The sequence below is a fragment of the Phaethon aethereus genome (assembly GCF_964289735.1).
Source record: "Phaethon aethereus genome assembly, chromosome: 17".
Taxonomy (NCBI): domain Eukaryota; kingdom Metazoa; phylum Chordata; class Aves; order Phaethontiformes; family Phaethontidae; genus Phaethon; species Phaethon aethereus.
Genome location: NC_138593.1, coordinates 6947759 through 6974221, shown reverse-complemented (window position 1 = coordinate 6974221; position 26463 = coordinate 6947759). Strand labels below are relative to the sequence as shown.

The window sequence follows — 26463 nt, the reverse complement described above, 5'->3', positions numbered from 1 at the left end:
CCTGTCTCACACAGAAAACAGGCAGAGCAGAACAGTACAAGCAGTGGGGATGGAAAAAACTCCGTAACATATAGCAACAAGGAACATGCTGCCCATATCAAAACACGACCATTCTAAATAATAGAAAACTCCCCGTTTTGAAGTAAGTACCTTGTAACTGCAAGGGTTGCCCTGCAGTGAGCTGGCGAAGTTGACTGTGTGATAAAGTGAACTTGTTCCCTTGGAACTGCAGTGTTACAGGGGTCTCTGGCTGAGTGATTCTGCCTTGTGCTCCTGCTATGGAAGCCAGCTGGGCTATTTTTACTACTTCACCACCTGTTAAGGAGGGAAACAGGCATTAAAAAAAACAAAGTGGGACTCAGGTTGCTCAATATTCACAGTTCTAAGTTTTGGTTAGTAAACTGGTGCTGAAGCGCCTTCCATGCATAATTATACTTAGTGCATCAAAAGTGTCATATAAAAGTTAAGCAGGTATTGCTTTCTATATTTGTTGGACAAACTGCAAAAAAGCTGATTGCTTAAAGGGTAAGAACATCAATGTTTTAGAAGTTATCACTTTCATTAGCAAAAAAGGTAAGAGCTACCTGAAAACTCATGTGACACTTTGTAACAGAACGAGTATAGACATTAAAGTGATTTTCACTGCCTTTTCAAGAGCACGAAGGTTTAAGGAAGAGACAAAAATATTCACACATGTGGCACTGTAAATACACATTTGAAATGGCCTGAAATTTGCCAATGAAACATGATTTATATTAAGCAATCTGCACTTAAGACAAACCAAAAAGCTTTAAAGTGGCAAGGACCAAGCTTTTTGTGATTTAAATGCAGAAAGGTTAGAGGCATCTAAGCATTACGTTTTATGATACTGCGAAAATATTTGCGTGAAAATTTAGCTTTTGTAAAGGCAGTGCATTACCCCAGAGATAAAATTAATACATCAGTGCTCAGTACTCTACACACATGCTAATAGGCAGTGCACATACAACCTTAAAGCAAAGCCTCATTGCTTTTCTCTGCCTAACAGTTGCGACGTTCCTCTCCGTGAGAGGCCTTTAGCAGATGGATTAGTGTTTAATATGAAAGGAATAATTAGGATAGAGCTAAAACATTTGGTCTGAAGGAAGTCTTGCCAGCAGAAGAAACATGCAGAAATAGGAGATTAAGTTGACACCGCTAATGTATGTCCACAGCAATTCTATTGTTTCTTATCCAATTTTCGATTTTCCTTGGTCATAAACAACGTACTGAGCAAGGCTAATCAGAAGAGTGAAAAAAAAACAACGATTCTGTACACATTTTAGGGTGCCTAGTAACTTAACCTCATTGTAGTACAAAGGTGGGAGAAACCTTGAAAGGGGAGGCCACTTACTAGGCAACCGTGCCTGGGCCTGAGAGGTCAGTACCAGCCTCTGAGGCAGCACACTCTGTTGGACGGTGTGCGAGGGGGCCTGTGGCTGGGCCTGGCCTAGCTGAGAGGCCTGCGCAGAGGTCTGGCCCCGCGGTTTCACAGGGTTGGCTGTGCTAGTTGCTGTGGTGAAGGTCGCTGCGGGCTGGTGTCTTGGAGCACTGGTGGAAGCCTGAGTTGTCTGAAACTGTGCTGCTGCAGCTGCAATCAATAAGGGTTGTTTGTGCAAGCTGTTAGAGGTTTTAACTCCACTCTTTTAAACAACCTGCATTAAAAAGAAACCTTCCAACAGGATATTAAAATGGCTACAGGAATGGCTTGTCCTTACAGACTGGGATTTCTATCCACACCTTCTACTCCATCCTATTTTTACAACATTATGTATTTGGAAAGCATTGTTTAAAGGTTAAATAAATACACCAAAGCACTGTAAACTCCCATCTTTGACAGAACATTACACGTGATCAGGGTTTAAACACCAACTGTGCCATATTTACTCCACACGCTAACAGTTAGGTTACACAAAGCTTAGTTTGCATTATACTGGCAGATCATACTGTAGAAACTAGTGGGGAAATTTACTGCCAATTAGTCTGTTGGTATTTTTAAGCCATTAGTATTCTAGACCATTAAGCTAGACGGAAAAGGAGTTCTACTAACAAGCTAACTTGTATCTGTCTGGGCAGAGATTCAGGTAACCAACCTAGCGGTAAGTTTCTTACCTTGATTTGAAGACACTGTAGCTATGGGTGATCTTCCTCGTACTTGCCCCTGCTGAGTAACCGTCGCTGTGGTCACTGTGCGTTGTACTTGAGTGCTTGGGAAAACCACAGTCCTGCCCTCAGGTTTCTGACCATACTGAACGGGTTGAAACAACCTGAATAGAATATGAAAAGTCAAACTCTGTAGGACTATCACAGTTTGTCCTTTAAATACTGTGAACATTCTATGAAGTCATTTTGCGAAGTCCACGAAAGAAGAAAACTTTCATTGCCCTGCATCCAGTTTAATGCAGGATGCATCAGAATTACAGCAAACAGCTTAAGAGGCTAGCCTGGTATCTGGAAAAAGAATGGGGCTCTCTTATCATTTCCAGAGTGACATCAACATGCCGGCAGGTCATCAAGCAGCTCCTTTGCACGAGAAAAACAGTTCCACATTACTTTGCAATGACTACTTCACTAGAAGAGAAATACTCTTAAAATTCGTACTGCTATAAAACTTCATATGTCTCTTGTAACACTGCAAGCACAACTAACACTGTAGGCCCAGCTTTAGTCTTGATGAATTGCCTCCATGCTAATTTTGCAAAACACTTATTTGCCATAAGGAAGGACCCCAAGAATAAAATTCATCTGCTGGTGAAGTAAAAACTATGGGAAATGTATAAAGAAACTTCAAATTGAATTGTATGCCTTAAAAACTATTAAAATAGAATCCCTATTTTGAAGGGTATTTGCATGGTAAACAAGCAAGCAACAGAATAATAAAATGCAAAGTCAAGTCTGAGGTTTTATGTGAATCACATTACTAGAGATGCAGACAGAACTCAGTAAACACAGCAACAGAAGTATGCTTTCCTCCTCTAATTCTAGCTTAAAAGGAGGGCAGTTGCACACACCTGCTTGGTTTGAGCTTCACTGGGTTGGGCCTCGCTGGTGGTGGAGGGGAGCTGTAGATTTCTTCAATCAATTTTCTAGTAACCTTTTGTTTTGGCAACATTTGTGCTTCATAATGAGTCATTTTGTTTTCCATTCCAATGAGATCAAAGAGAGACAGGTCTGATTCCTAGGAATATTGTAAAACAAGGTTTATTTTATGTGATGACCCAGTTAAGTCCTTTCCATGTTCTATGCTGAATTCACTTTCTATACTTTACATTTTAACTTGAAATAAATGCTCTAAGTTTACTTTCTAAATTATTAATTATTAGCCAAAACTATCTAGAAACCTTGGAAATATATCTTAAACTGACAGTACCATTTTAAGCATCAGCATCGGAAGAAAAATAATTGAAATCATTATCCAGTCATGGAAATCAAAGCAAGGCACATTTAACAATTGTTCATTTCCAAAGAATTAAGCAGGACTCTTAGAAGGTGTTTGTTAATTATTGAGCGCAAATACCAAACTATAATGACACGCATATAATGTACGAATAGAAAAATATGAAGGACAGAAATAAGATCAACCAAAAAGAAGATCTCATCTGTTCCATTACTCAGACTTCTCCCTAATGCAATTATTTCCTTTGATTATCTCAAAGAGGGGGATCACTTCTTTAATGATAACACAAATAGTGGTGCTTCAAATGGATTGACAGAAGTGTACTAATTTAGTCATTGAATTGGTATCTTACGTGAAAAAGAGTAAGTCTGGCTCTCCTTTAGCTACTGAAAGCATAAAGAAAATTACAGAATGCCGTAATAAGCACTGTGTTACCCAGAGTGTTTTCAGTGTTGGAAAATTCCTGCAAACATGAGTAGGATAAAGCAAAGCTAATTTCTCTTTGACCAAGTTGTTCGTGACAAATCACTGATTAAAAACCACTTCAAAAGCTCACACTAGTATTACAAGAAAGAGATGCAGCAAGTACACACTTGGTAGGCACAGTTATGGAATACTGAATTCCTTCTATTTATAACTTCAGGTAGACTTCTGATGTGTAAGAAAACAGTATTAAGTACTGAAATTCTACATGGGCACTAAAAGAGAAAAAAACAGTTTACTTTTCTACTTACCTTCCAAATATCCCTTTCTAGGGCACTCAGTACCAGAGACGCGGTTCTGTATTCCAGTGTTTCTGATACGTAAGAGGTACTTGAAAGCCGGGGGTTTATCAGATCAGGGTGATTACAAATCCGTTGCAGCTGCATCAGGACATGCAGGACACTGATGAAGTGTCCGCTTTTGAGGGCTTCTTGGGTTCTGACAAATAATTTACACAGAAACACATTTATGTAAGAACAGCTTTTATGCAGGTGTCCCTAGATCAGCAACATGAGAATGTGCAATGCAGCATGTTATGCAAAAGTCTTAAAACAAGCTTAGATTTTACCCAGGTGTCTCTAGAGCATTTTAAGTAGCACTGTACCAAATATAATTTGGAAACATGAAACTTAAGGACCAGTGCTACCTTACAGTCAAATACAACCTAACCAGCTTCTTATCCTCTACCTATTTAATTTCTGTTTCATCCCTGCACCAATCAATAACCACTTGATATCACACCACAGGTAAATAGGTGGGTGTGAGGAGAGACACTTTGGGCTTTAAGAAATAAAAACCCACTCATTAGAGGCAAATCTTAAAACACAACAGCAGCAAACCTGACCACTAAAACCGGAATCTTAGGTTCCAAAGGTAAATGCATGTTTTTCATTAGGCCCATAGCATCACTTGCCTGTAATTTTAGTTTACGATGTAATCACATTCTATTCACTGGTGATAATGGAAAATTTCAGAAAAACACTAAAACACTTCCAAGTGTGACAATCATTCTTCATCTTGCTTAAGCACCAAAAATGACAGCATTTTTTATTTACTGTTTTAACTCCTTACCCTGGTTGCAATATGACATCTTCATACATAGCTTTTTGTCGATTAGAAAGACGACACTTTAGCACATGTTCGTATTTCTTCGTTAGCTGCTTTTCAACATCTCTCTTTGATCTCCGCAAAATAAATGGCTGAATCATCTGAAACATTTCATAATTGAGTGAAAAAAATCTACTCACTTCAAAGATGCAGTTTTACAACAGGAAGCTAACCCTATTCACACCTAATACATCTGATGTGATAAACCTCATAGGCCATATATAATCATATTACCATGCCCACAGTTGTACAGGTATTCATTTGTTCTTTAATTTCTACATGTTATGCTTCAAAATATGAGCCTGGTATTATTTTTTAAAAGAAATCTCCATATGATTCTGGTAGCAGAAACCTCTGCTTTCAGCAGGACTTTCTGTCTGAACTGAACAAAGTGTTAAGAAAGGCCAGAAATTTCGAGATGAACCACATCTTTTAATTTCTTCCTACCCTCCCACCCCCAACAGCTTAACTGCTGTTATAGGACAGATGAGAAAAAATGACAACATACTCTGTGTAACCTGATGACCAGTTTATGGCAATAATCCTGGTTCTCCTCATTAGCTGCTTTTACTGGAAAATCTAGATAAGGTCTGGAAATTCCCGGAATCAGAAAGTGCACCATGGTCCACAACTCCATCAATGTGTTATGCAAAGGGGTGTCTATCAGAAGCAAACGATGCTGGCTGTGAATAAAAAGAAGATTTTTAACCAATACAGCATTTAGCTAGTATCATTATGTAAAAGGACACCAATATTCAAACACTGTTTACTGTAGCTGTAGGTTTGTCAGATACACAGAAGAAATAAGTAGTGCAAGTAAAATTAAATCTAGGATAAATTATCTTTTTAATCTTGCATATACCATCAAACTAGCTTCCTCATTGCAGAGTATCAGAACATACAAGGGGATCTGTTTGGGAGCGCAGAGTATCAGCAAAGAAGAATTATAGTGATATGACAGTGGCAACGAAAAGATCCTGAGCATGTCTCCTGAATCCCCATTGTTTCAACTAAAGGCACTTCTGTAGGTGCACGTTGCACAGGAATTTGGGCAGACCAAATCAAGAGGGGTTTTATTAGTTTTCTGCTAAGAATAGAACTGTGACACATAAAGAGAGAAAAACCCACCGCCAGCAGGAAAACAATTCTCTGCTCCATACCTGCGGAGACTGAAAAGTGCCTCCCAGTGTTTCTCAGTCATGTTCTTTATTTGTTGCATCTCATCTACTATTAAGTATTTCCATCGCATTTTCATAAATGCTGGATGGCCTTTGAACAGCTGTTTGTAGGAAGTGATACACACATTGAAGCTGTTGGGTTCTGTCCATTCCTACAGAAAAGGAAAGAAAGGATGAAACAGAAAAGTTAAGGCAGAACTCTCAAGTATCCTACAACCAGCTATTTCTTCACTAAGCACAGAAAGATGGTATGATCCAAAGCATTCTAAAAGACAGTCTTGGTCTTTGAATTATAGTCAGTTCAGAAAGCAGACAAAGTATTGCATGTATCGCTCAATACTAAGGGAGTTCCAAAAATGCCTTTGAAAATCTAGAAATGTTAGGTGTGAATCTCTTTTTAACACTACAAGTTGGTTTACAAACTTACCATATCCCATCAGGATGCAATGAACATATAGATAAATGCAGGTTAAAGGAAGAGTTTTGCCATCTAAAATACTAAATACAACACTGCAAGAGTTGCAAAATACAGTACCTGTCTTTTTGCCCTAAGTTCCCTTTGGCTGCCAAAGTAGAGGAGTATTTTCAACCCTGGGCACCAGCGTTTCAATTCCAGCTCCCATTTCAGTATGTTACAGCTCCGTACAACAACAAGGTGAGGGCCCCAATTACCTACAGAAGGGGAAACACAGCAGTTAACAGGAGAAAGAGACTCCTGACAATTCACGTGGCTTATATTGTCCCCTGATTTTTTAAGTGCAGTGCACTAACTTCATCATTGAAAGCGAGATCCAACAACAGAGGTATTTTACTGACTAATCTATTCTTTATTATTTTTCAGACCTCAAGTACCCCTTGTGTACCTAATATCTATTTTTTCTCTCAACTACATTAACTGCTTCAATAAGAGATAATACCTCCACAATGAGTTTTGCCTTACGTATATTCCTCAGCCATCCTCAGTACATCAACACTAGTAATATCTAAGATGATATACAAGACACGCTTGCAAACTGTTCATATTTACCCCTTGAATTTAACTGTCTGTGGCCACCTGGTCATTAAACAATTTCTAAGGCTTTTTTATAGTAATAAACTAGGCTTCAGAAGAATTTTATCACCTAGAAGGTAACAGCCAATTGATCAAACTGTATGCTTGATAAGAAGGTACCCCTATGTCACACAATCTAAGAGAGTTTTTCTGACATAATCTTACTCTGTACATTAACTAAAGTCTGATATGGTTCAGGATTAAAAAATGTGACCCTAGGTTACAATTCACAAAGATAATGTTGGCCCAGTACCTGTCTAAAATTGTTAGGCGAATGAACTTACCTTCATTACAAGCCAAGTGGGCAAAAAAGGCGATAATTTGCACTGTTTTTCCAAGCCCAGCCTCATCTGCCAGAATGCCATTGAGATTCTTTCTGTACAGCTTTGCTAGCCAATCAAGCCCAATCTTTTGATATTCTCTGAGAGGCCCATACAGTAGCAATGGAGTATTGTATTTTACCTGTAATGTGAATGATTTGATACTTTTTTTTTTGAGTTAAATTCATGGAGCGTGTCATAAAGCATAACCATTCTATACTTCAATAACTAGAAAGTACTTATTGTAATTTCTTGCTTAAATCTGCAAAACCATGAAAAAAGCATTCTTTACGTAAAAGTAAGCACACATAGTAGCAGAAAATAAGGAGCCTTACCGCTGTTGTTATTCTAGAGCTGCCTTTAGGTAACAGCATTTCTGCTGCAGCAGCAACTTCTGATATGTCTCGCATATGCTTCTTTGGAGGACTTGACCTGTCTATACCCTTGTACTGGTCAATGCTGAGAAGGGAGTCTATGAGGACAACTTCCTTCTGAGGACTTTCTCTATCCGAGATATGGTCTTCCATTTCTATGAGAGAGAAAAATTACTTTGGCATTTAAAATAAACTTAAGTATCAGTTACACAAAGGAACTGAGATGGCTAGAATTCAGACAGTGGTCTAAAAGGAGGTGGTTAACTTTTAAAAACAATTCTATGATTTTCAGGCTAGTCAAGCTAAAATGAAAATAGCCGAAGCTCCAGGTCACATACATATTCTGGATGTTCACGCTAGCTAGGCTAACATAACCATTAACTTTTCACAACTTCTAGGAAGGTCCTCTCATATGACCTAAAACTTATCCTCAAATATGTAATTCTATCATCACTTCAATACAGAACAGATGGCAACTGTGTAATAATAGCTAGCTATGAAGTGTGCTGCTTAATTCAGCGTAGAGAGGCTCCTCTATTGTTCCTGAGAATCTCACACATCTCGACTTTAAGATAGGCAAACACTACCCTCTTTTCATAAACTGAGAAATGAAAAAAAAGGAAGAAATTCTTCACAGATCATTATCCAAAAATATTTAGTAATAACAGGAATAAATCTAATTTTTTCTAATGATTATTCCAAATGCTTAGCAAGAAAGCCACTGTACTTTCCATTCATTCTTGTATATAACATTCTTCTTCACTTAAAAATAAAAAACACTTTAAATGTGATTCACTCAGTATTTGTTTTCCCCTATAAAATGTCTTTTAACAGAGACTTGAAGAGCCAATCAATTTATTCCACCTTGTAAGTCAGCATAACTTCTTCTAAACAAAAAGTGATTTACCTTCCTCACTGCTATCCTCTTCACTGTCAGGCTTTGGCTGGGGCCAGTGAAAATTTTCTGCAAAGGCACCTTCATACATCTTTAGTAAATCTTCCAGAGGCAATTCAGCTGCGGGTCATTAAAGGATGCAAGTTTAAAAATATCAAAATTTGTAACAATCAATACCATTGTTTTTAATTTCATTTCCACTCTTCACAATTGTATAAAGCCAGTTCTCTTTTCTGAAGCTAACTGAAGAGGTAATTATTAGGTAGATGATGGCAATATTTATTTAATGACCTCGATTACGGAGAACACTTGGAATTGCACCAAGCAGTTTGCTCACCCAGCTTGCTTTGTACTATATTACAAACCCACCATACAAACTGACAGTAAACCACTGGCTGGGGAGGTAGGGGCATCAAATCCAGCTGAGTGGCTGGAAGACAATTCAAGACTTCAAAGTTTCAAAACTGAGCTGTACCTCAACCCACTAAACAGTATCTCCATGATCCCTTGTCTGATCTGTTGAAGCAGGAATGTGCACGCTGGCGGTGGCCAATCGATCAGGAAACATCCTCATTAGGAACTTGGCTGACTAGCCAAGAGTTATAATCCCTCCAACTGGCCAGCTGGCTGCAGCCACTAAGCTGCCAAACAGACCAAACAAACAGATTTGGAAACAGCATATTAATGGCCAGGCGAGCTTAGTTTAATGGGAAGCTTGGCCTCTAAAAATCAGCAAGGTTTTTATCATGGTAAGTGAAGTGATCCCTATGGGATACTTTGCATACATCAAGCTCAGCAGAGCAGTTATTGTTATGTTGCTAATGAGAGACCTGCTAGCTAGAGCATTGTCCCTAAAAGCCCCTTATCTTCAAGTATTTATACCCCCCAAGATCAGCATGTCAGGGCCCTTTCAGACTTATCAGGTGGGTCACAAAACACTTCTGAGGTTACTGTCCTTGTTTTGGCTGAGATAGAGTTAATTTCCTTCCTCATAGCTGGTATAGTGCTGTGGTTTGGATGTGGGATGAGAAAATACTGGTAACTTACTGATGTTTTCAGTTGTTGCTAAGCAGTCAAGGACTGTTCAGCTGCTCATGCTGACCTGCCAGTGAGAAGGTGGCGGGTGCACGGGAAGCTGGGAGGGGACACAGCCAAGACAGCTGATCCCCACTGGCCAAAGGGATATTCCACACCATACGATGTCACGCTCAGTATATGAACTGGGGGGGTTGGCCGGGGAGGCGCCGTGGCTCAGGAACTAACTGGGTATCGGTCAGCAGGTGCTGAACAATTGTGTATTGCTTGTTTTTATATGTTTTATCATTACTATCATTCTCTTCCTTTTCTCCTATTAAACTGTTTTTATCTCAACCGACTTGCTCTACCTTTTTTTTTTTTTTGGTGCAAGACAGTTGATAAAACCGTCATGTTCAATCTGATACACTTCTGGTTTTAAGTATTTATCATGCATTCCTAGAACTTAGGTTGAAAGTCTTTTGGTGTGAGGTTTTAAAAAAATGCAGTTCAGCAGAGAAATACTTTTTGTCAAGCTACCTTGCATGATAACTAGTTAAGTATACGGACCACTTTATAAAGCACAGATGCCCACCATCATCCCACAAACTGACCACTACGACTTTCCAAACAGAAAAAAATTAATACAGATTACATATGACTGAACATCTGAATGCACTCAACTTCTCATCTGTAATCCTATTTAAAAATAAAATAACTGCTGCATGTTTTCACCTGTTGTTTCAGAGTCCACCACAGAGAGCAATCAAGCTACACGCCTACCTTCTTTGGCTAGATTAGACAATTCAGTTTGATGGTTTATGTTTCCTTCTTTAGCTTCTTGTTCTTCAATTGTTTCTTCTTCATCTTCAACTAAAACAAAAACAAATGTTAACACAATAATTCAGGAAGTTTGTAATTATATGCCTCTGAAGTGTACTAGCATAGAATGTTATAAGTTAGCTCGATACAAAAAGAGTGAGACATGTATGGAAAACACGAAAATCTGAGAGCAACTATACATAGAACTTGGAAGGTAATTGAAAAGGAGAGAAGCACTTCTGCCTCAGGATAAAAGGCAGTCTTGAACTCTGAAGTGTTGGTTGACAATGGTCACCACAGATAGGTTATTCTGTAGCTTTAAACTGGGGATTTTCTTTGTCAGAAACATGACACAGGTGTCATCACAAAAAAGGAACTAAAGCAGATGAGTTATTCAGTCTGAAATCCTCAAAGAAGTTTAAGACCACTAGTAAGGTTTGAGAAACGAAGGAATGAGGACAGAAAGAATTAAAATCCACCAACAATGACAGCAGTGTGTTTTCAGGGAAGATTTTATTTTCAAATTTTTACTGAAGCTCTTCTAAGGAAAATTTACTATCTAATTGACTATCTAGTCTCTCTAAGAAATGGATGAGGGTTGGTATTTGGTTTGTGAAAACCATTTTATCCATGCAGAAACAAACTGAATACCTATGGTTTCAGAGTTTTAATATACAGCTTATCTACTAGACAATGCACAATTTTGAGAAGTGTCTTACCTTCCTCATCAGTCAAAGATGAGCTTGCTTTTCTTTTCCTTCCAGATGATGAACCACCCTAGCATTAAATAATTAAAATATGTGAAATCATAGAAACCAAAGTTAGGGAGGCTTTTTGTTTGTTTTTTTAAAGAAAGGAACAAGTGCCTTGCAATCATATCAGCATTTGCTAATAGACACTTAATACCTATTAGCATTTTCCTGGTCATGCAAAAACAGATACACTGCTTCTGTACTGAAGGTAGCGTGCCATCAGCCACTTCAAGCATTTGTGGTTCAAATTACTCAGGTCTGGTTGTGGCACAGAGCCATAGTACACTCTTTCCCTTAAAACATTATTAAAGCATAAAACTTTTACCTAGGCTGAAATCAAGAACTATATTTTCTCTAGTCAATAAAAGGGATATTGCACAGGCCTAAAACTGTTCACTCTCAGCTGTCCAGCATACTCTGTAGCATGGTTTAGCCTGTGCAAATTAACACTTGCAGACAGTGCGAGGCCACAGTTTGCCTGAAAACACATGCTAAAGCTTGTTCCTAACAGGAAATTCAGGTGCAGGCGTTCTGCTTGGTGAAAGGGAAGCATTTCAGCAAGTGGGCATCAGCTGTGCCATGCCAGATGGCTCAGGGCCTCAGAACAATCCCTGGCCCAGTTTTTTCCAATTGCACAGATGTAGCCAAGGAGTCCTAGCATACATTTCATCTAGGGCAAAAGATATTTAAATCTCATTCAGTTTGATCCACTCTGTAACATATAACTACATCTTTTAGCAGATAAATGACAACTGAACAGCTGAAAACATGCTTTCATGCCTCAGAGTTTACCCTTGGTTACAGCAGATTAAACTCCTGCCCAAAACTAAGTCCGGTAATTAATTTGTACATTTTTTGGTCTCGCAAGGTTAGAATGATTGATTCAAAGCCACTGAGTAAGTATGAATTCTTACTTTAAAACACGTTATCAACTACTATCCACTTTCCCATTAAAAGTTGTGGTTCATAACCAGACAAAATTGTATTTGTGCTTATGACAATATCTTCAATTGTCATTAACTACACAGAAATCTGCTTATCATCACCATGTATTTAAGGAAAACATTTCACATTTATCAAAACTTTTTCACACAGGTAGCCGTATGGATTTTTTTAAGAACCAGAAAGACTTACCCTTTCACATTCTTTTTCCAATAAAAGGTCTTCTGCAGGTTTTGCATCCTTACCTGGAAAATTATTACACTTATGTATGCATTAGTCACTTAGCGATTTTATGTTTCTTATGTGACCTTTTAAATGCATTCAACATAAAACACAAGAAATATTAATAAAATCTAACACAAAACCATAAAAAACACCCGTAACTCATAGGTCAGATCTGTTCACAACCTATTATTAGCATCTCACAATTCTATCACCAACAAGATTAAACCCCACTGAGTGAAATTATCTTGAACAGCAGCATCAGAATTTATACTGGATTTCTTATGAAATGGAATACAATTACCTTTCCTTGAAATTCTCTTTAAATTCAAAGCTTTTTTCCTTTTCTCTTGAAATTCAATTTGCAGTTTTATTTCAACAACCTGAAATGTAAAGCAATTCTAATAAAGCACTTAAATTTTATATATAAGTTACTGAAGATGAAAAAAAGTGTTACTTACACAAGTACTAAGTTGGTATTTTACCTGTTCAATGTTAGACCAGAAGTATTCTATTTCTCTAGCAATTGATGCAGCAATTCGCCTTAGTTTGTTTTGCTCTTCCCTTTTAGCTCGTTCTTCATTAAGTTTCTTTTCTTCATGATAACGAGCCACAGTTCTTACCATCTAAAATACCATGAAAGATAGTGATTAGGTTACCTCAAAATACACATCATTGCATTTGTTAAGATTATAGAGGTTAGCAGCAGCCAGATGTTGACCATAGCTTTCCACACGTAGCGCTTACCTCCACTATTTCTAATTTTTACCATGCTAGTAAAACAACAGACATGAAACTTGACGGAAAAAAGGTAATATAAGAAATATAACTACGCAATCAAGTAGGAAAATCCTAATTCACTACTCTCTCTCAATACAAATATTAGGAAAAAAATCTACTGAAATTAGCAGCAAACACAAAAAAGAAAACTTTTTTTTTTCAGGCAGCACATATGAAGTCATAGAAATCGCAGCAAAATGCCAGAGACCAAAGGTAAAATGAGTTCAAAAAGAATGTACATACATGCTTGAAAGATCAGTCAATGGCTGTTAAAGACTGACTTGATTGCAACCTTTAGCTCAGGAGGTCCCTAAAATATTAATTTCCAGAAGTCTGAAGCATACTGCCAGGGGAAGGATCATTTCTTAGATGAAGAAGTTTCTCCTATTCTTAGAAACCTACCATTGGCCACAAATGAAATAAGTGCTTCAAAACCAGATTTAAATCATATTCCAAATGCAGATCTTCATTTTACAAAACGATACACCTATTTCAATACTTTGCTTATAAGGAAGAGAGTTCTGAGTTTCCATCATTTCAGAATATACAGTAGCAAACAACATGGCAATTTAAACTAATGACTTTCAGTTGCTCTCTTCATTACCCCAAACTGGTCATAAATGTATCAAAAGAAGGTGCAACCTTGCTAGAATCCATAGAAATTGTAAATAAACTTATTGTAAATAAATTTATTGTAAATAAACAGGTTTTGCATATTTCATCTCACACCACCCCAATTTTCATTCCATCACTTCTTTAATTACTCCCATTGTGCTGTTCTCTTCCCTTATGGAAACAGTTCTCTACCATGTTTCCACTGCTGTCCTTAGAAATCCATGGTTTCTCCTTCATCTTCTTCTGAGATTAAGAAAGAAGAATTAGACAGACAACCACACCCAGTGGACGTTATTTACAAAATTCTATATTTACTCTTCATTGAGAGGGAGTATCTGATTTGTGAGACAGGCATGATAGCCATACTTTTTAAATATGACACAGTGAACATATTGACTGGGTCCCCTAAACAAGCTATTTGATTTCCAGAAGAATAAAATCCAAAACTGTTATTTGTATCCACAATCAATACAACTATGTAGCCTGTTTCAAATGCAAGAATATCTAAATCTGGTAACATGTAAGTTAAAAATTGGTGCCTTATATTCCCATTACTTCTATCTATAGAAAAAAAACATTTAAATAGCTTTGCTACCAAGCTGAGTGATACCAAGATCAATTGTTTTGAGTCAAATAATGTTTTCCCAGTACCTTCTTAGCAGTTGCCATCTTCCACTTTCTCTCTTGGGCAAAATCAGTTGCCATCCACTGCATTTCTTCCAGCAAATAATCCCAGTGAGATCTTGGTCTTGGAGCCTCTTGGAGTTTAGGCAGTCGCCTCAGGGACCATAAGCCTTCCTTTCTCAGTTCTGCTATTCGCTGATGGATTTGATTTTCCTTAAAAAGAAATACATATAGTAACAATGAAGCTGTAGAATGCACCTAAATCAGTTGACAAATAGAAACATAATAATTGCTCCCACTCCATCAAAATAACTGACAGCAAAAAAAGGTGTAACAGCATGACACATGCATTACAAAAACCAGGTCTGAACACTGCATCAATGAAAAAATTACTGGATTACATTCAACTTAAGTGTAAAGAGAATCACAGTACTTCAACCTGTATTACAATAGGTACTTTGTTAAATAACAGGATAAAAAAAAAGGTTCACTGGGCAGCACAAAAAACAAGTTATAAGACATATGCAAACTGCAAATACTCCTTTCTTTTTTCATAAACTGAAATTGCAGATGTATTTATCCACAGAAGATAAATACATCTTCCATATTAATACTGCTTGATTTTATAAAAAAAATTAGTTCTCTATGATGTTCCTGTTAAACAAGCAAAACATCTCCAGTTACCTACAAAAATAACGTTGCAGTCACCTCGAAGGAGCAGAGAGAATCAATATAACAGAAAGACTGCAACAGCAGCATGAAGACCAGTAAGTCTTCTTCAGCTTCTCTGAATGCCCAGAAAAGCAAAACTCTGTAAAGCAGAAAAAAAAAAAAAAACCAAAAAACAACCCACCACTGAACACCCCACTTCCCCAAAAAATAGCCTATTTTCATTACTAAAACACATTGCTCGTGTTAATTGTTATTTGTGTGTTAACTGTTTATAAGTTTAGGGGAAAAACAAAAAACCTTACCAGCTTTACTTGCTCAGCAAGCTTGTCTTGAGAGCTGTCCTGTGGTAATACTGCTGCATTCTGAGCTGGACTTTGTGTTTTAGGTGCTGCTGCTACTGCTAAGCCTGGGGGTTTTGATGCAATAGGAGACAGGGACTTAGTAGTTGCTGGAGAGGTCCTGTTTGTTTGTACTGGATATGTAGAAGGCGGCGCTGTGCCCGAGATAGTTGCTGGCGCAACAGATGAGGTAGGCGGTACTGTATTTGCCGTAAGACGCTGAGAAGTCTGAGCAGGATCTGCAGATGGTCGTGTTAGAGTCACAGTCTGCCCAAGAAACACATGTTAGTGGTGAGTTTAGGATTCAATACTGTCTTAGTCTACACTACACCAGAACAAAATAAGGACTTTAATAAAAAATTGACACCTGCATTTTTGTAAGAGAAGGATTTAAGTGTCCAGTGGAATTAAAAACCATTAACATATTTAATATATTTTCAAGAAGATAATGTTCTTAGATTTTACTGGGCATTGAAACAAACATATTTTCACCCCAATAAAGTTTATATACCTGTTGCTGTATCGTAGCCTGTGGCTGTGATACTTGGTTTGGTGTCTGTCCTTGCACATGGATTGCTGGTGGCACCTGCTGTTGAAGTGGTGCTGGAAGTGGAGTGGAAGTCAAGGGTACACTTTGAGGCTGGATCTTCACCTGAATCTGAGGCTGAGCTGGAGATTCCACTATCTGTGGTTGCTGCTGTGAAAGCTGCAGTGCAGCTGGGAGAGACGTCATGGGGACATTCGCAGGTTGCAGCCTCCCTGGCAGCTGCGGTGGAGGTGTATGCAGACTTGCTGCGTTCTGCACAGGAGGGCCTTTAGACGGGTCATACTGTTGTTGACTCTGTTTCTGTCCAGTCAGCTGTACAGTTTGAGGAGTGGGAGGCATTCCACCTACAAAGCAAGAGGAAACACAATACAGATGAAATTAAAACATCCAATGTTCTTTACTGATATAAAGAGGAAATCAACTGCAAATAGACTAATTTGTTACTTACTTTGCCACAAGACACCATCACTTGAAAATACCACATCACAATCACAAAATAAATCACCATTACAATAAACAACAAAGTATTTCATGCACAGGACTGCAACTAAAATTTGGAGCACAGCAACTACAAAAGATGTCATTAAATGTCCTCCGAATGTCTTATACTTTAAAGAAAAAAAAAAAAAAGGACTGGTGAGCTAATGGAATTTAACCTAAAATAACAGCATCAAACCTAAATAGTACTTAGTTCTTAACGCATTCACTTTAACACATATTCTAAAGCGTGGCATGACTAATGAATAAAAATTTATCATGATGTTGCAAATTAGGAGGTTTCCTTTTCATAAATCATTGGCTCAGTTCCAGAATTCTCAGATTAACCATTTTGCATCAGCACCTGTGACGTATTTCCATGCCCACATGCACCTTTGGAGCCCGTCACTCAGCTCCTTAAACAAACCAGGCATTGCATACCAAGTATTAATTTACATGGAGAAGTGTGTGGTGGGACTAGGATCTTGGAAGGCCGGAAGCCCAAGTTTCTAGTCCCATCACTAACATCTCCTTGTTAAATTAATGTGCAACTGGCATGTGGTGACACAGTACCTTGTGCCGTTGGCATTAGCTGTTGAAGAGGAACTCCTGAAGCCACACCCGGGTGCTGAAAAACCATCCCATGACGGCCCACTTCAATTCGTGGTCTCTTAGACGAATCTGTGATATTCAAATTCCATTTATGGCATGGTATAATTTTACAAAGCAAACTACTACACATGATTCCAACATCAGCTCAGAAAGCTACGACTACTATACATGTGTAGCATTTATGAAGAACATGCTCCAAGGGCAGAGTCCCTTTAAATTCAAATTGGCCATCTCCAATCTTCTTTGCCAGAACAATCCTAACAATGTCTCCATGCCTGCCAAATCCAGTCCTATATATTGTGAGTGGAGTGCACTCTTCACACAGCACCATTCGCAATAGATAGTCCTAAGGATCTGGCAACTCCCAAGGTGAGGCAAAACTGTATTTCAAGAGTTACAGAACAGTGGGCTCCATTAACTGTTTGGAAATAAAAACAAAACATAAAAACCCTAAAATTCTGTTTGCAGAACATACCTGCTGGTGCAAGTGCCTGCTGTCTCTTAAAAGCTTCAATTTCTATGGTGTTCACAGTCCCCGTTACTGGAGTCCCTGTATGCGTTTGCTATTGGAAAAAGAAAACACATCACAGAAGTTCAATCTGTAGGTAGTCTAACACCAAGATGTAATTTACAAACGGATCTAAAGAGGCCAGCACAGAACAAATCCTTCAGAACAGTTGTACAACGAAGAAAACAAAACTCATTAAATATCTGCTATAAAGATGTCCATAATGCACAGATACACTTTGTTGAGTTCAAATTTTAGAACAGTAACTAAACTGAAGTTTGTTATATATATAATACTTGTCTACATTTTTTAAAAAGCGATACCAAACCCAAAAAAATGGGATATGTAAAAAATAAACTTGCCCAATACATATTTTTTTAAATAAATGGAAATTTCCATTAATATATTACCCTTCATCATCTGCATAATGCTGCCATGAAGTCAAAATGACATATTCGTATAGTATACATCTGCAATAAAAAGCTGACATGACAAAAATTAAACATTGTGACTTCATTACAGGATTAATTAGAAGGAAATCAGATGAGGAAAAGATAATTTACGCATAAACTGTATCATAACTAACAAAACACAAAAGTAAGAAATGACAGTCGATACATTTGTGAAAGTGAATCCTTTTAATTCTGTGTGAAACACTGGTAACACACAAATTAACTCTCATCCTGAAGACAGTTTAAGTTTACTTGAGTCTCCAGCACTGTCACTCTCAGGCACAGCTCCATGAGAGTTAGCCTTTAAATATTTCAGGAAAAACTGCTAAGACTCAGAAGATGGAATAAAAGACTCTCAGCCAAGTGACACAAGTTCCAATTCCATTTTTCCAGATGCTAGACTTGTATTTGTTTGCGCAGCTGGCAAAACGAGTACCATGAAGAAAATCGACGAGGAGAAACACAATATCACCATACGGCTAACGTGACATCAGAGCTCATCAGAAATTACTAGACATTTTGTCTCAGGATAAACATCACACAACTATGAATTAACAAGCCTGGAAGAGTACTATTCATATTGAGATGGAAAAGAAATCACAGGGGTTTGATTCAGCAAGTTGGAGTTTAGCTTCAGTAGGATTTCACAGCACATGAAAACTTTATTTTAAAATTACTACAATTAATATTGGCAATGATGGCAGAGAATATATCCTAGATAATCCTTGCAGCATCAAACTCAGATGGCAGACTGACATACAGGATTACTGAAACAAACAAGTTTGGGTATATGATGATTTCCATGGGTTTTGGGCCCTCAGCACTACTGGCAAGTACTTACTAACATCCGCCAGTGTTTGTGCAAGCCCAGTTCTTTCCAGTGAGTTTCCAAGTCACATTTTTAAGTTCTCCTCAATATTTAGCCATGCTACACCCAATATTCTACTATGAAACTTACGAGAAAAATAAGGGACCAAAGGAAGGGCTTAAGAGATTCTATCAGAAAATAAAAAAAGGGATTTCACGTATGCCTCTATGTCCTAGAAAATGAGCTAATTTAACATTCAAGTTCTCGAAGTGTAATTTGCTATTGGTGAGAGCCTCTGCCATATCAATGTACAGTAGGGGTTTGCAAATGTAAAAATTTATTATGACAACGTAGCAAAGACAACAATTTCCCAAAAGAATCTTCTAGTTTATTCACAGGTCTTCTCTGATTTTTCACAGAAGTTCTACCAGTGTAAATTAAGCCTAAGGACGTAAACGCCAGTCTATACCAAAATAAACTGTAGCAGTCACAACCCTGCATCTTCAATGAATGCTTCATCGAACAGTATTAATAAACATAGCCAACGTCACCTAAAATGACTGGGTTTCAAACACTCCTTTTTGAGCTGAATATATCTCATGCCACTCAAATTCCATCAATAGCTATGAATTAATAACATTTAATCTCTTTGCTGCTGTGAAGGCATTTGTGGCCACTCTAGTGATACAACTATAGCCTTAGGATGTGAATTTTGGTTTTAAGAATCTCTGACTCATGTTCATCCCTAATGATCATGGTTCACTGCCATCTCACACTCAGTATGGCTTAGATTTTCAAATGTTTGTGTTCTCAGAAGGCAGATATGCAGCATATTTCAGGCCCAACAGTCAATGTCTGGCAGAGCATCACACTTAGGCATTTGCAGAATTTTCAAAATAAGTCACAAAAACTTATTTTGTACAATGCTACTGAATAAATTAACAAATCCAGCTTATGTCCTGTTTGCATCAAATGCTTTCTGGGATATCAGTTTAATGAAGTATGTTCTCCAAACTGTGCTTCAAATGTTATTTATTTCAGCTGCACTCTTACTCTGGATGATCGCATACTCACAGTTTCAGGCTGCAGCTCTACTTTAGGATTTTGACTGACATTTTCTTGAGTATGCCTCCCAGCTGTGTGCATTATCACCACCTAATTCAGGCCAGATGCTCCAAAAAGCAAAGAAGTTATATCTTCATAAATTGCAGTCACATACCACTAATATTAGATTAAACTGTCCTAACTTTAATTAAAATAATGTAGCTCTCCAGAGGTCATGATTATACAGCACGCCCACAATACTCATTCCAAGTGCTGCACTTATGCTGCTGATTGGGACACGTTATTTCTCTATAAACAGTTACAAAGAGAAAGACTGATGGAAAGAGATAATACTTTCTGTTAACAGTTTGTGCTAAAAGATATTATCACAATTACACAGTTTTGTACATTTTTAGCATGTACCTGACAGTTTCTCTGAAACAGCTCTGAAATGGTATAATACTTTCAAAATTACTTCTTCACTGCAATAGCTATAGCTTGATGCTAACCCTAATTGTTATAATAAATAACCTGATATAATATTACATATGTTGAACAGCTTAGATGAAGCCTGATTACCTAAGGAGACTTCCAAGACATGCCAGTATTAGCCATAAAAAAGAGGTCGCAGTGCAAGCCCCTTAACTATGTAACTCATCTGTAAAATATCACAGTGAATATCCCATTTGTTATACACAGGAATACAACCCTCCTTATATTTCACTTAACTCTCCATTTTCCAAAACCTAGATGAAGGTAATGCAGACTCTACAGCTTCCTTGGTAGAGCAGAGTAATTCAGCCTGTAACACCTGCTATTTAAGTGCATATAATTGAACTAAAAGGTAAATATTTTAGTTGCAGAGGAATTAGGGTATATGACTTCTCAGGGTGTGTAAGCAATGATGTCTGAATAGCACAGATTTGAAGGTAGCTGCACAAACCTAGATTAGCCTAAATTTAAAAGCTTCATCATCACTGATCCACGAAAATGTTAATTGATTATTGCATTTCTCTACTTTTTTCAGTATTCCTCAGGGAGAAAAAAAAAAATGTAAAAAAGGACTTATATAAAAAATAAGCACTTCAGTTTCTTCTTGCCGACATTTATGGTAGAGCTAATGGAAAGCAGTTAGTTATTTTAAGAAATTGTGTCGGAGGGTTATTACTGTTGTTTAAAACATTTCAGGGAAGGCAAATCCAAAACCTTCTGTAGCCATACTCAAAACCTTTAACAGATAAGGAAAAAAAGAAAAGAAATTTAGAAGAAATCCACAATTACAATGCCACAGACAAAAGAATCCATATTATCACTATGCAGAATGCACAAATGAACCAAATGCATTAGGGAAACAAAAGACAAACAAACCAAAGTGAAAACATTCAAGCTGAAAGTTAATGAAATAAGCCAGCAACCTGGAGACAAAGATTAACTTCCTCAAGGCTTCATTAATACTGATGCATTTGAAGCTTGCAAAGGTTTTTTTGTTTTGTTTAGATGATAAGGGATGGGCTCTTGGGAAAATTCTAATTCATCTAAGAAATATCAAATCTGAATGAAGAAAAAAAATCTGGGATGAAACTACATTTTAGAACCATTGAAAAGTACCTGAAATGGTTGCTGCTGGGATGAAAAAGCAGCAGAAACATTTGGAGGAAGCTGGGTTGCTATAGCAACAGGAGTACCAGTCTGCCCATCCTTTCCTGTCACAATCTTTACCTGAGAGAAATATTTTGGGAAAAAAAAAAAGAAGGGAGAATCATTTTCTTTTTAAAAGTTTTTCTTCTTTTTTTTTTTTTTTTTTTTTTGTTGTTTTAAACTGTTCAACACACTCACTTTGTACTGATGGTACCTCGCTGAAGAGGGGATTATAACTAAACCACCATCAGTTCGGCTTGGTTTGAGCACAGGCTGTTTTTGAAGAGTTCTGTCTCACTTTTAATAGCAGAAGAGAGTACAGCCTTGACTATTTATAGTGACTCGTCACTGGAAACTTTTTCTTAAATCCAGTTAACATAGAAGTGTGTTTTAAATTTAATGATTGCTGCTCCTAATGGACAACAAATTAGCATGACAGACAGTTTGAACTTAAGAGAGCTCCAACATTTATTTAAGCAATGAGCACAGCCACCATTCATTCTCCCCTTGAATTCCCAAAGTGATCAACCTTTCCAGGCAAGGGATGAAGTGCGTTGCTTCAGCAGAAAGTGATAAAGAGGGGGGAGGGGGAAATAAAAGAGAAGACGACAAAAAAACACAAGACAATACTCAAAAGATGTCTTAATCTTTCAAAAGAATTCACCATTTAAAAACACGTAAAAACTTCTGCTGTTTCACTTTGCAAAATTCTCCAGCAGTTAAACAGACAAGCAGCTTTCACAAACAAAAGACGATCCATCACAAGAAGACAGCGAAGTACAGCAAGCTCCAAACCCGAAAGACCGAGGGGTAGACCCTCAACTGAAGTGAATTATAGTAACACCACTTACTTCAATGACCTTATACAATTTACACCCGCTACAGATCTCTAAGGATGTGTGTACTGTAGTTAAAAATACCTGGTATTTCAGCTGACAAACACGCAACCCAACAAGAACACCTAAACAATTTGACAAAATACAAACCAGGTGAAAAAAAATACTGAATACCCATTGTCAGTAAATTACAATAACAGGCTAGCTTTTATGCAATATATATAGAAAGAAATGATTCCTTCAAAATTATCAATAACTATCACAAGCAGAAATACATTTTTCCCAGTCAAGAATGGGAAACCACAAAACAATGGACAAATTAAACTTCAGCTGTTACACTGCTAAAATTTCTCACAAATTCCAACTGAAGATATGATCACTAATGATTCATGCCTAGGACAGTCATCAGTTTTCACTGAAGACACTAATTTCTAGCAGGCATTTCAAAGCAGTATGAGTTTCTTTACGTAACAGGTTTGGTTTGGTTCTTTACAAGCTGGCAACTACATACCCACACATATTTTTACAAATTTTAAAAGGTATTTGTGAGTGCCAAGTGATGCAGTGGCATCAGTTATATCTACCCTGTTGCAACCACTTGCCACGTAGGCTTGCATGTAGGCTCTGCGCAAGACAGGCACTGCTCCCGCACCCACTGGGTGCTGCAGGTCAAGAGCTACATGAATGGGTACAAACATGCAGGAAATGTGGCACAGCATCTGCCTATGGCAAACTTATTTCAAGTCCTTTGCCATTAATAAACAGTGAATTGAAGTTAGTAATTTTAAACCTCTGTGTAAATAACAAAGTTAACTTGTTAACGTCCAGTCTCTAAGTGCTGTTTGTTTAATCAGACAGCAATACACCCACAGAGCTCCGAGACAGCCTAAGTAACCTGATTCATTACTATGGACCCATACACATTATGATTCACCTGCTCTCTCTGAGTAATTAGATTACTTCAGGGTTTTTTGTTGGTTACACCAACACTGAACTTGAGTGGTTAGAAGGCACATGAGTCAAATAAAGGTTAATCTCTTATAAGACTTTTTGCTTTTTTTTTTTTGTTTGTGTAAGTCTAGTAAGTGAAATTTAATCTATGATTTCTACTCATACTCATTCCAATAGCTTAAAACAGCTTCCACAGCAATGCCACCTTTATTTGTGTATTGGCTTACATACTAACTAGGACTTCACCCCTCTATTCTTTTCTTTTAAATACATACATCTAGCAGCATGCTCAACTCAACCTGTCGAATCACACTATCTAGCAGATCTGCCTTCTCGCAGACCAACTATTTAAAAAAAAAAATTGCCATACTTCAACAAGCAAAAAAGATTTTTCAAGTATTGCCACATTCTCCAATACTTCACAATGCAGGTGCCACAAGTTCATCTATTGATTTTATTCCAAAACATTAATCAACAGATTCCTTACCTCATCATTAATGACCTCAGATTGTTCTTCCTCTTCTTCCTCCTCCAGATCCAAGTCATTTTGCCTCAGGTATGCTTGCAGTGGAACACAATGTTTCTTCTTAAAAGCTAAAAAGTCCATCATATTCCCTTGAAGGTGTTGCAGGAAGAACAGTTCAATCAAACACTCCTTAAAAGTTTCCTTAAGAATTTCCATCTGCTTGTGGTGATGATCCAAACATTGTTTTCTCATTTGAGCAGTCTCTTGGTTGGCAGGAGGAATCTCCTCTAGCTTTTTGGGTTGTTTTTTCACTGCAGTATTAACTGTAGGAGCAAGAGGAAGACTCGACAGCCCCTGTGGTACAGTGGCCCGTGAAGGACTTGTGGGAGGAGGTGGTGATGTCATTCCAAATGCACTAGGTCCTCCAACTCCTGCTATCAATCCACCAGAAGTCCTGTCATACCCAATGGGTCTACCCAGCTGCTGTCCTTGAAGCACTTGCTGCTGCTGTTGCATAAGCTGCCCTTGGATAATATTGCTGATTTGAGGGGGCAAGCTGGTTGTTGTAATATGACCCGGGCTAGTCAAAGACTGCATATTTGCTCCACTAGCTACAGGACTTTGAGGACCAAGATGATGAATGGTGCCACCAGACTGCGAATGAGGTTGTGAAAGCCTGCGTTCCCTTACCGTAGCAGGTGTCCCGGAAGATGGAAGCTGTACTTGCGCAGCAGCCCCTTGAGCAATTTGTGCAATTCCCGGTCCTTCTTGGTACACAAAGTGTCCACCGTTTGAAGGACTCAGGCTGATCTGTCTCACAAGCACACTAGCATCTACAAACCCTCTAGTAGGGCTCTGGCTGCACATACCCAAGCCAGGGCCTGGAGTGCCTGCCCGAACATTTGGTAACGTTTGCACTGGCACAGGGTTAGGCTGTGTAGGGCTTTGAGACTGAACTTGTTGAGGCAGAGGTGATGTGACTTGAATATACGATGGGGATCCATGCTCAAACCGCCTCTGCTGAGGACTGAACTGAAAACTCGGTGACGTTGGGTTTGGAATTGGCAATGGGGTAAGTGTTATCTGCTGGTTTCCTGAAGCCACTGGTCCAACGTTTTGCAGTGTGATGTTCACATTCTGCCCAGCTACTGGACTTCGACTCATTATAAACTGTTGTATTTGGTAACTGGGGGACTGGGGTGCAGATGGACTTGCAGAAGGTGCAAAAGAAGCTGCAGGGGACTGGGGTAAATTTGCCTGTTGCTCTTCCCCCTCACTGCCCGTGAAGGACCTGGACCTCTGGAGCTGGCGCTGGGCATTCTGAGGACCATTACCGTGGTGCATTCTCACTGTTCTAGGTTTTTTACAGTACACACTAAAGAAATACACAAAAACAGAAATTTAGGGAAGGTAAAAATATTTCTGTAACCAAAACTACTTAGTTACGATTCGAAACACTACCTTATAGTAAGAACTCGGTTATCCTGTCTTTGCAATTACTTAAAATGTTTTACATCAGCAGTCAAGTTACCCAAAATCCTCATCACCACAAAAGCTCACTTAAATCCCTCATACATGTCTCTAGCTACCAAAGTGCTATTGAACAGTTTTACAAATTATACATTCTTCTTAGCTAGTTAGAATGACTTCAAATAATAAAAAAATAATACTTTTTCCCTTTCTGTGGAACTTCATGGATCAACAATCTCCAATATCAAAAGTATGTACTCTTGTGTTCATTATTCCCAGTGCTTTCAACACTTAATACAATCTTCTCGAAAACACAACGGTTGCTTAAAATGTACAGTATGTTTCTTCAATAACTAAGATACGATAAAAATGGACCCAGACTACTCAACTTTATTGTTCTAGCTACTGAAGAAAAAGCACATCATGAAAAATCTCCCTACCAAATCACCTCAATGTTTGAAAAAAAATTACTCTGAAAAACTGTACTCTGCCTTCTCTTTCCTTCAGAACACTAACTCCTTAAAGATATGAAAATTAATTCAAATCTGCATTTCATTTAAAATGCTGTTTATTGAGCCAAGCTTTCCAGAAATCCAGAAACATTCTGGGTTGGTATTTCAATCATTGACACACAAAAAAATGCCACTGGCATGCACTGACAGGTAGATTCAGTGCTGGGTGTCACAGAGCAGCAGAAGAAAAATGAAACGCGATTTCCCCCCCCCCCAAACTCTCATATTTTGAAAACAACACTTTCGGTTTTGGTATTCCAGGCCCAACACACATACAAATAGGTGGTTTTGCTCCCAACTCTTAAGTCGGTTACAAGCGGCAACAGGCAGCAGCACACCAGCACCGCAGCACTACGGTGGCAGGCGATGCAGCGGCTGGCTGACTGACCGCCCCGCTCGGCGTCTGCCGCTCAGGCAGGGAAACACAACACAGCTTGTCCGCCCCGCCGCCCTGGGCCATCTGCAGCAAGCTCCTCAAGCCCTGGGGACGGAGATAGTCCCTTCCTTGCCCCGGGGCAAGCGCCGGCTCCCCCGGAAG

The 26463-nt window shown here is 38.3% G+C and overlaps 1 protein-coding gene across 1 annotated transcript in view; it reads right to left on the bottom strand.

Annotated features, from left to right (window-relative positions):
- EP400 (E1A binding protein p400) overlaps window positions 1–25287 on the bottom strand; it is a gene marked incomplete at both ends in the record, with an annotated part of 47215 nt that extends 21928 nt beyond the window's left edge. Inside the window, 24 exons of the mRNA XM_082007894.1 lie at window positions 151–315; window positions 1373–1609; window positions 2131–2285; window positions 3030–3196; window positions 4150–4336; window positions 4970–5106; window positions 5514–5688; window positions 6166–6335; window positions 6719–6855; window positions 7519–7696; window positions 7890–8083; window positions 8836–8943; window positions 10621–10710; window positions 11379–11436; window positions 12546–12598; window positions 12880–12958; window positions 13061–13201; window positions 14622–14807; window positions 15569–15871; window positions 16116–16495; window positions 17202–17309; window positions 17716–17803; window positions 21661–21771; window positions 23965–25287. Coding sequence (XP_081864020.1) covers window positions 151–315; window positions 1373–1609; window positions 2131–2285; window positions 3030–3196; window positions 4150–4336; window positions 4970–5106; window positions 5514–5688; window positions 6166–6335; window positions 6719–6855; window positions 7519–7696; window positions 7890–8083; window positions 8836–8943; window positions 10621–10710; window positions 11379–11436; window positions 12546–12598; window positions 12880–12958; window positions 13061–13201; window positions 14622–14807; window positions 15569–15871; window positions 16116–16495; window positions 17202–17309; window positions 17716–17803; window positions 21661–21771; window positions 23965–25287 — 4930 coding nt within the window. The remainder of the gene's footprint in view (window positions 1–150; window positions 316–1372; window positions 1610–2130; window positions 2286–3029; window positions 3197–4149; window positions 4337–4969; window positions 5107–5513; window positions 5689–6165; window positions 6336–6718; window positions 6856–7518; window positions 7697–7889; window positions 8084–8835; window positions 8944–10620; window positions 10711–11378; window positions 11437–12545; window positions 12599–12879; window positions 12959–13060; window positions 13202–14621; window positions 14808–15568; window positions 15872–16115; window positions 16496–17201; window positions 17310–17715; window positions 17804–21660; window positions 21772–23964) is intronic.
- Between the last annotated feature and the right edge of the window lie 1176 nt (window positions 25288–26463).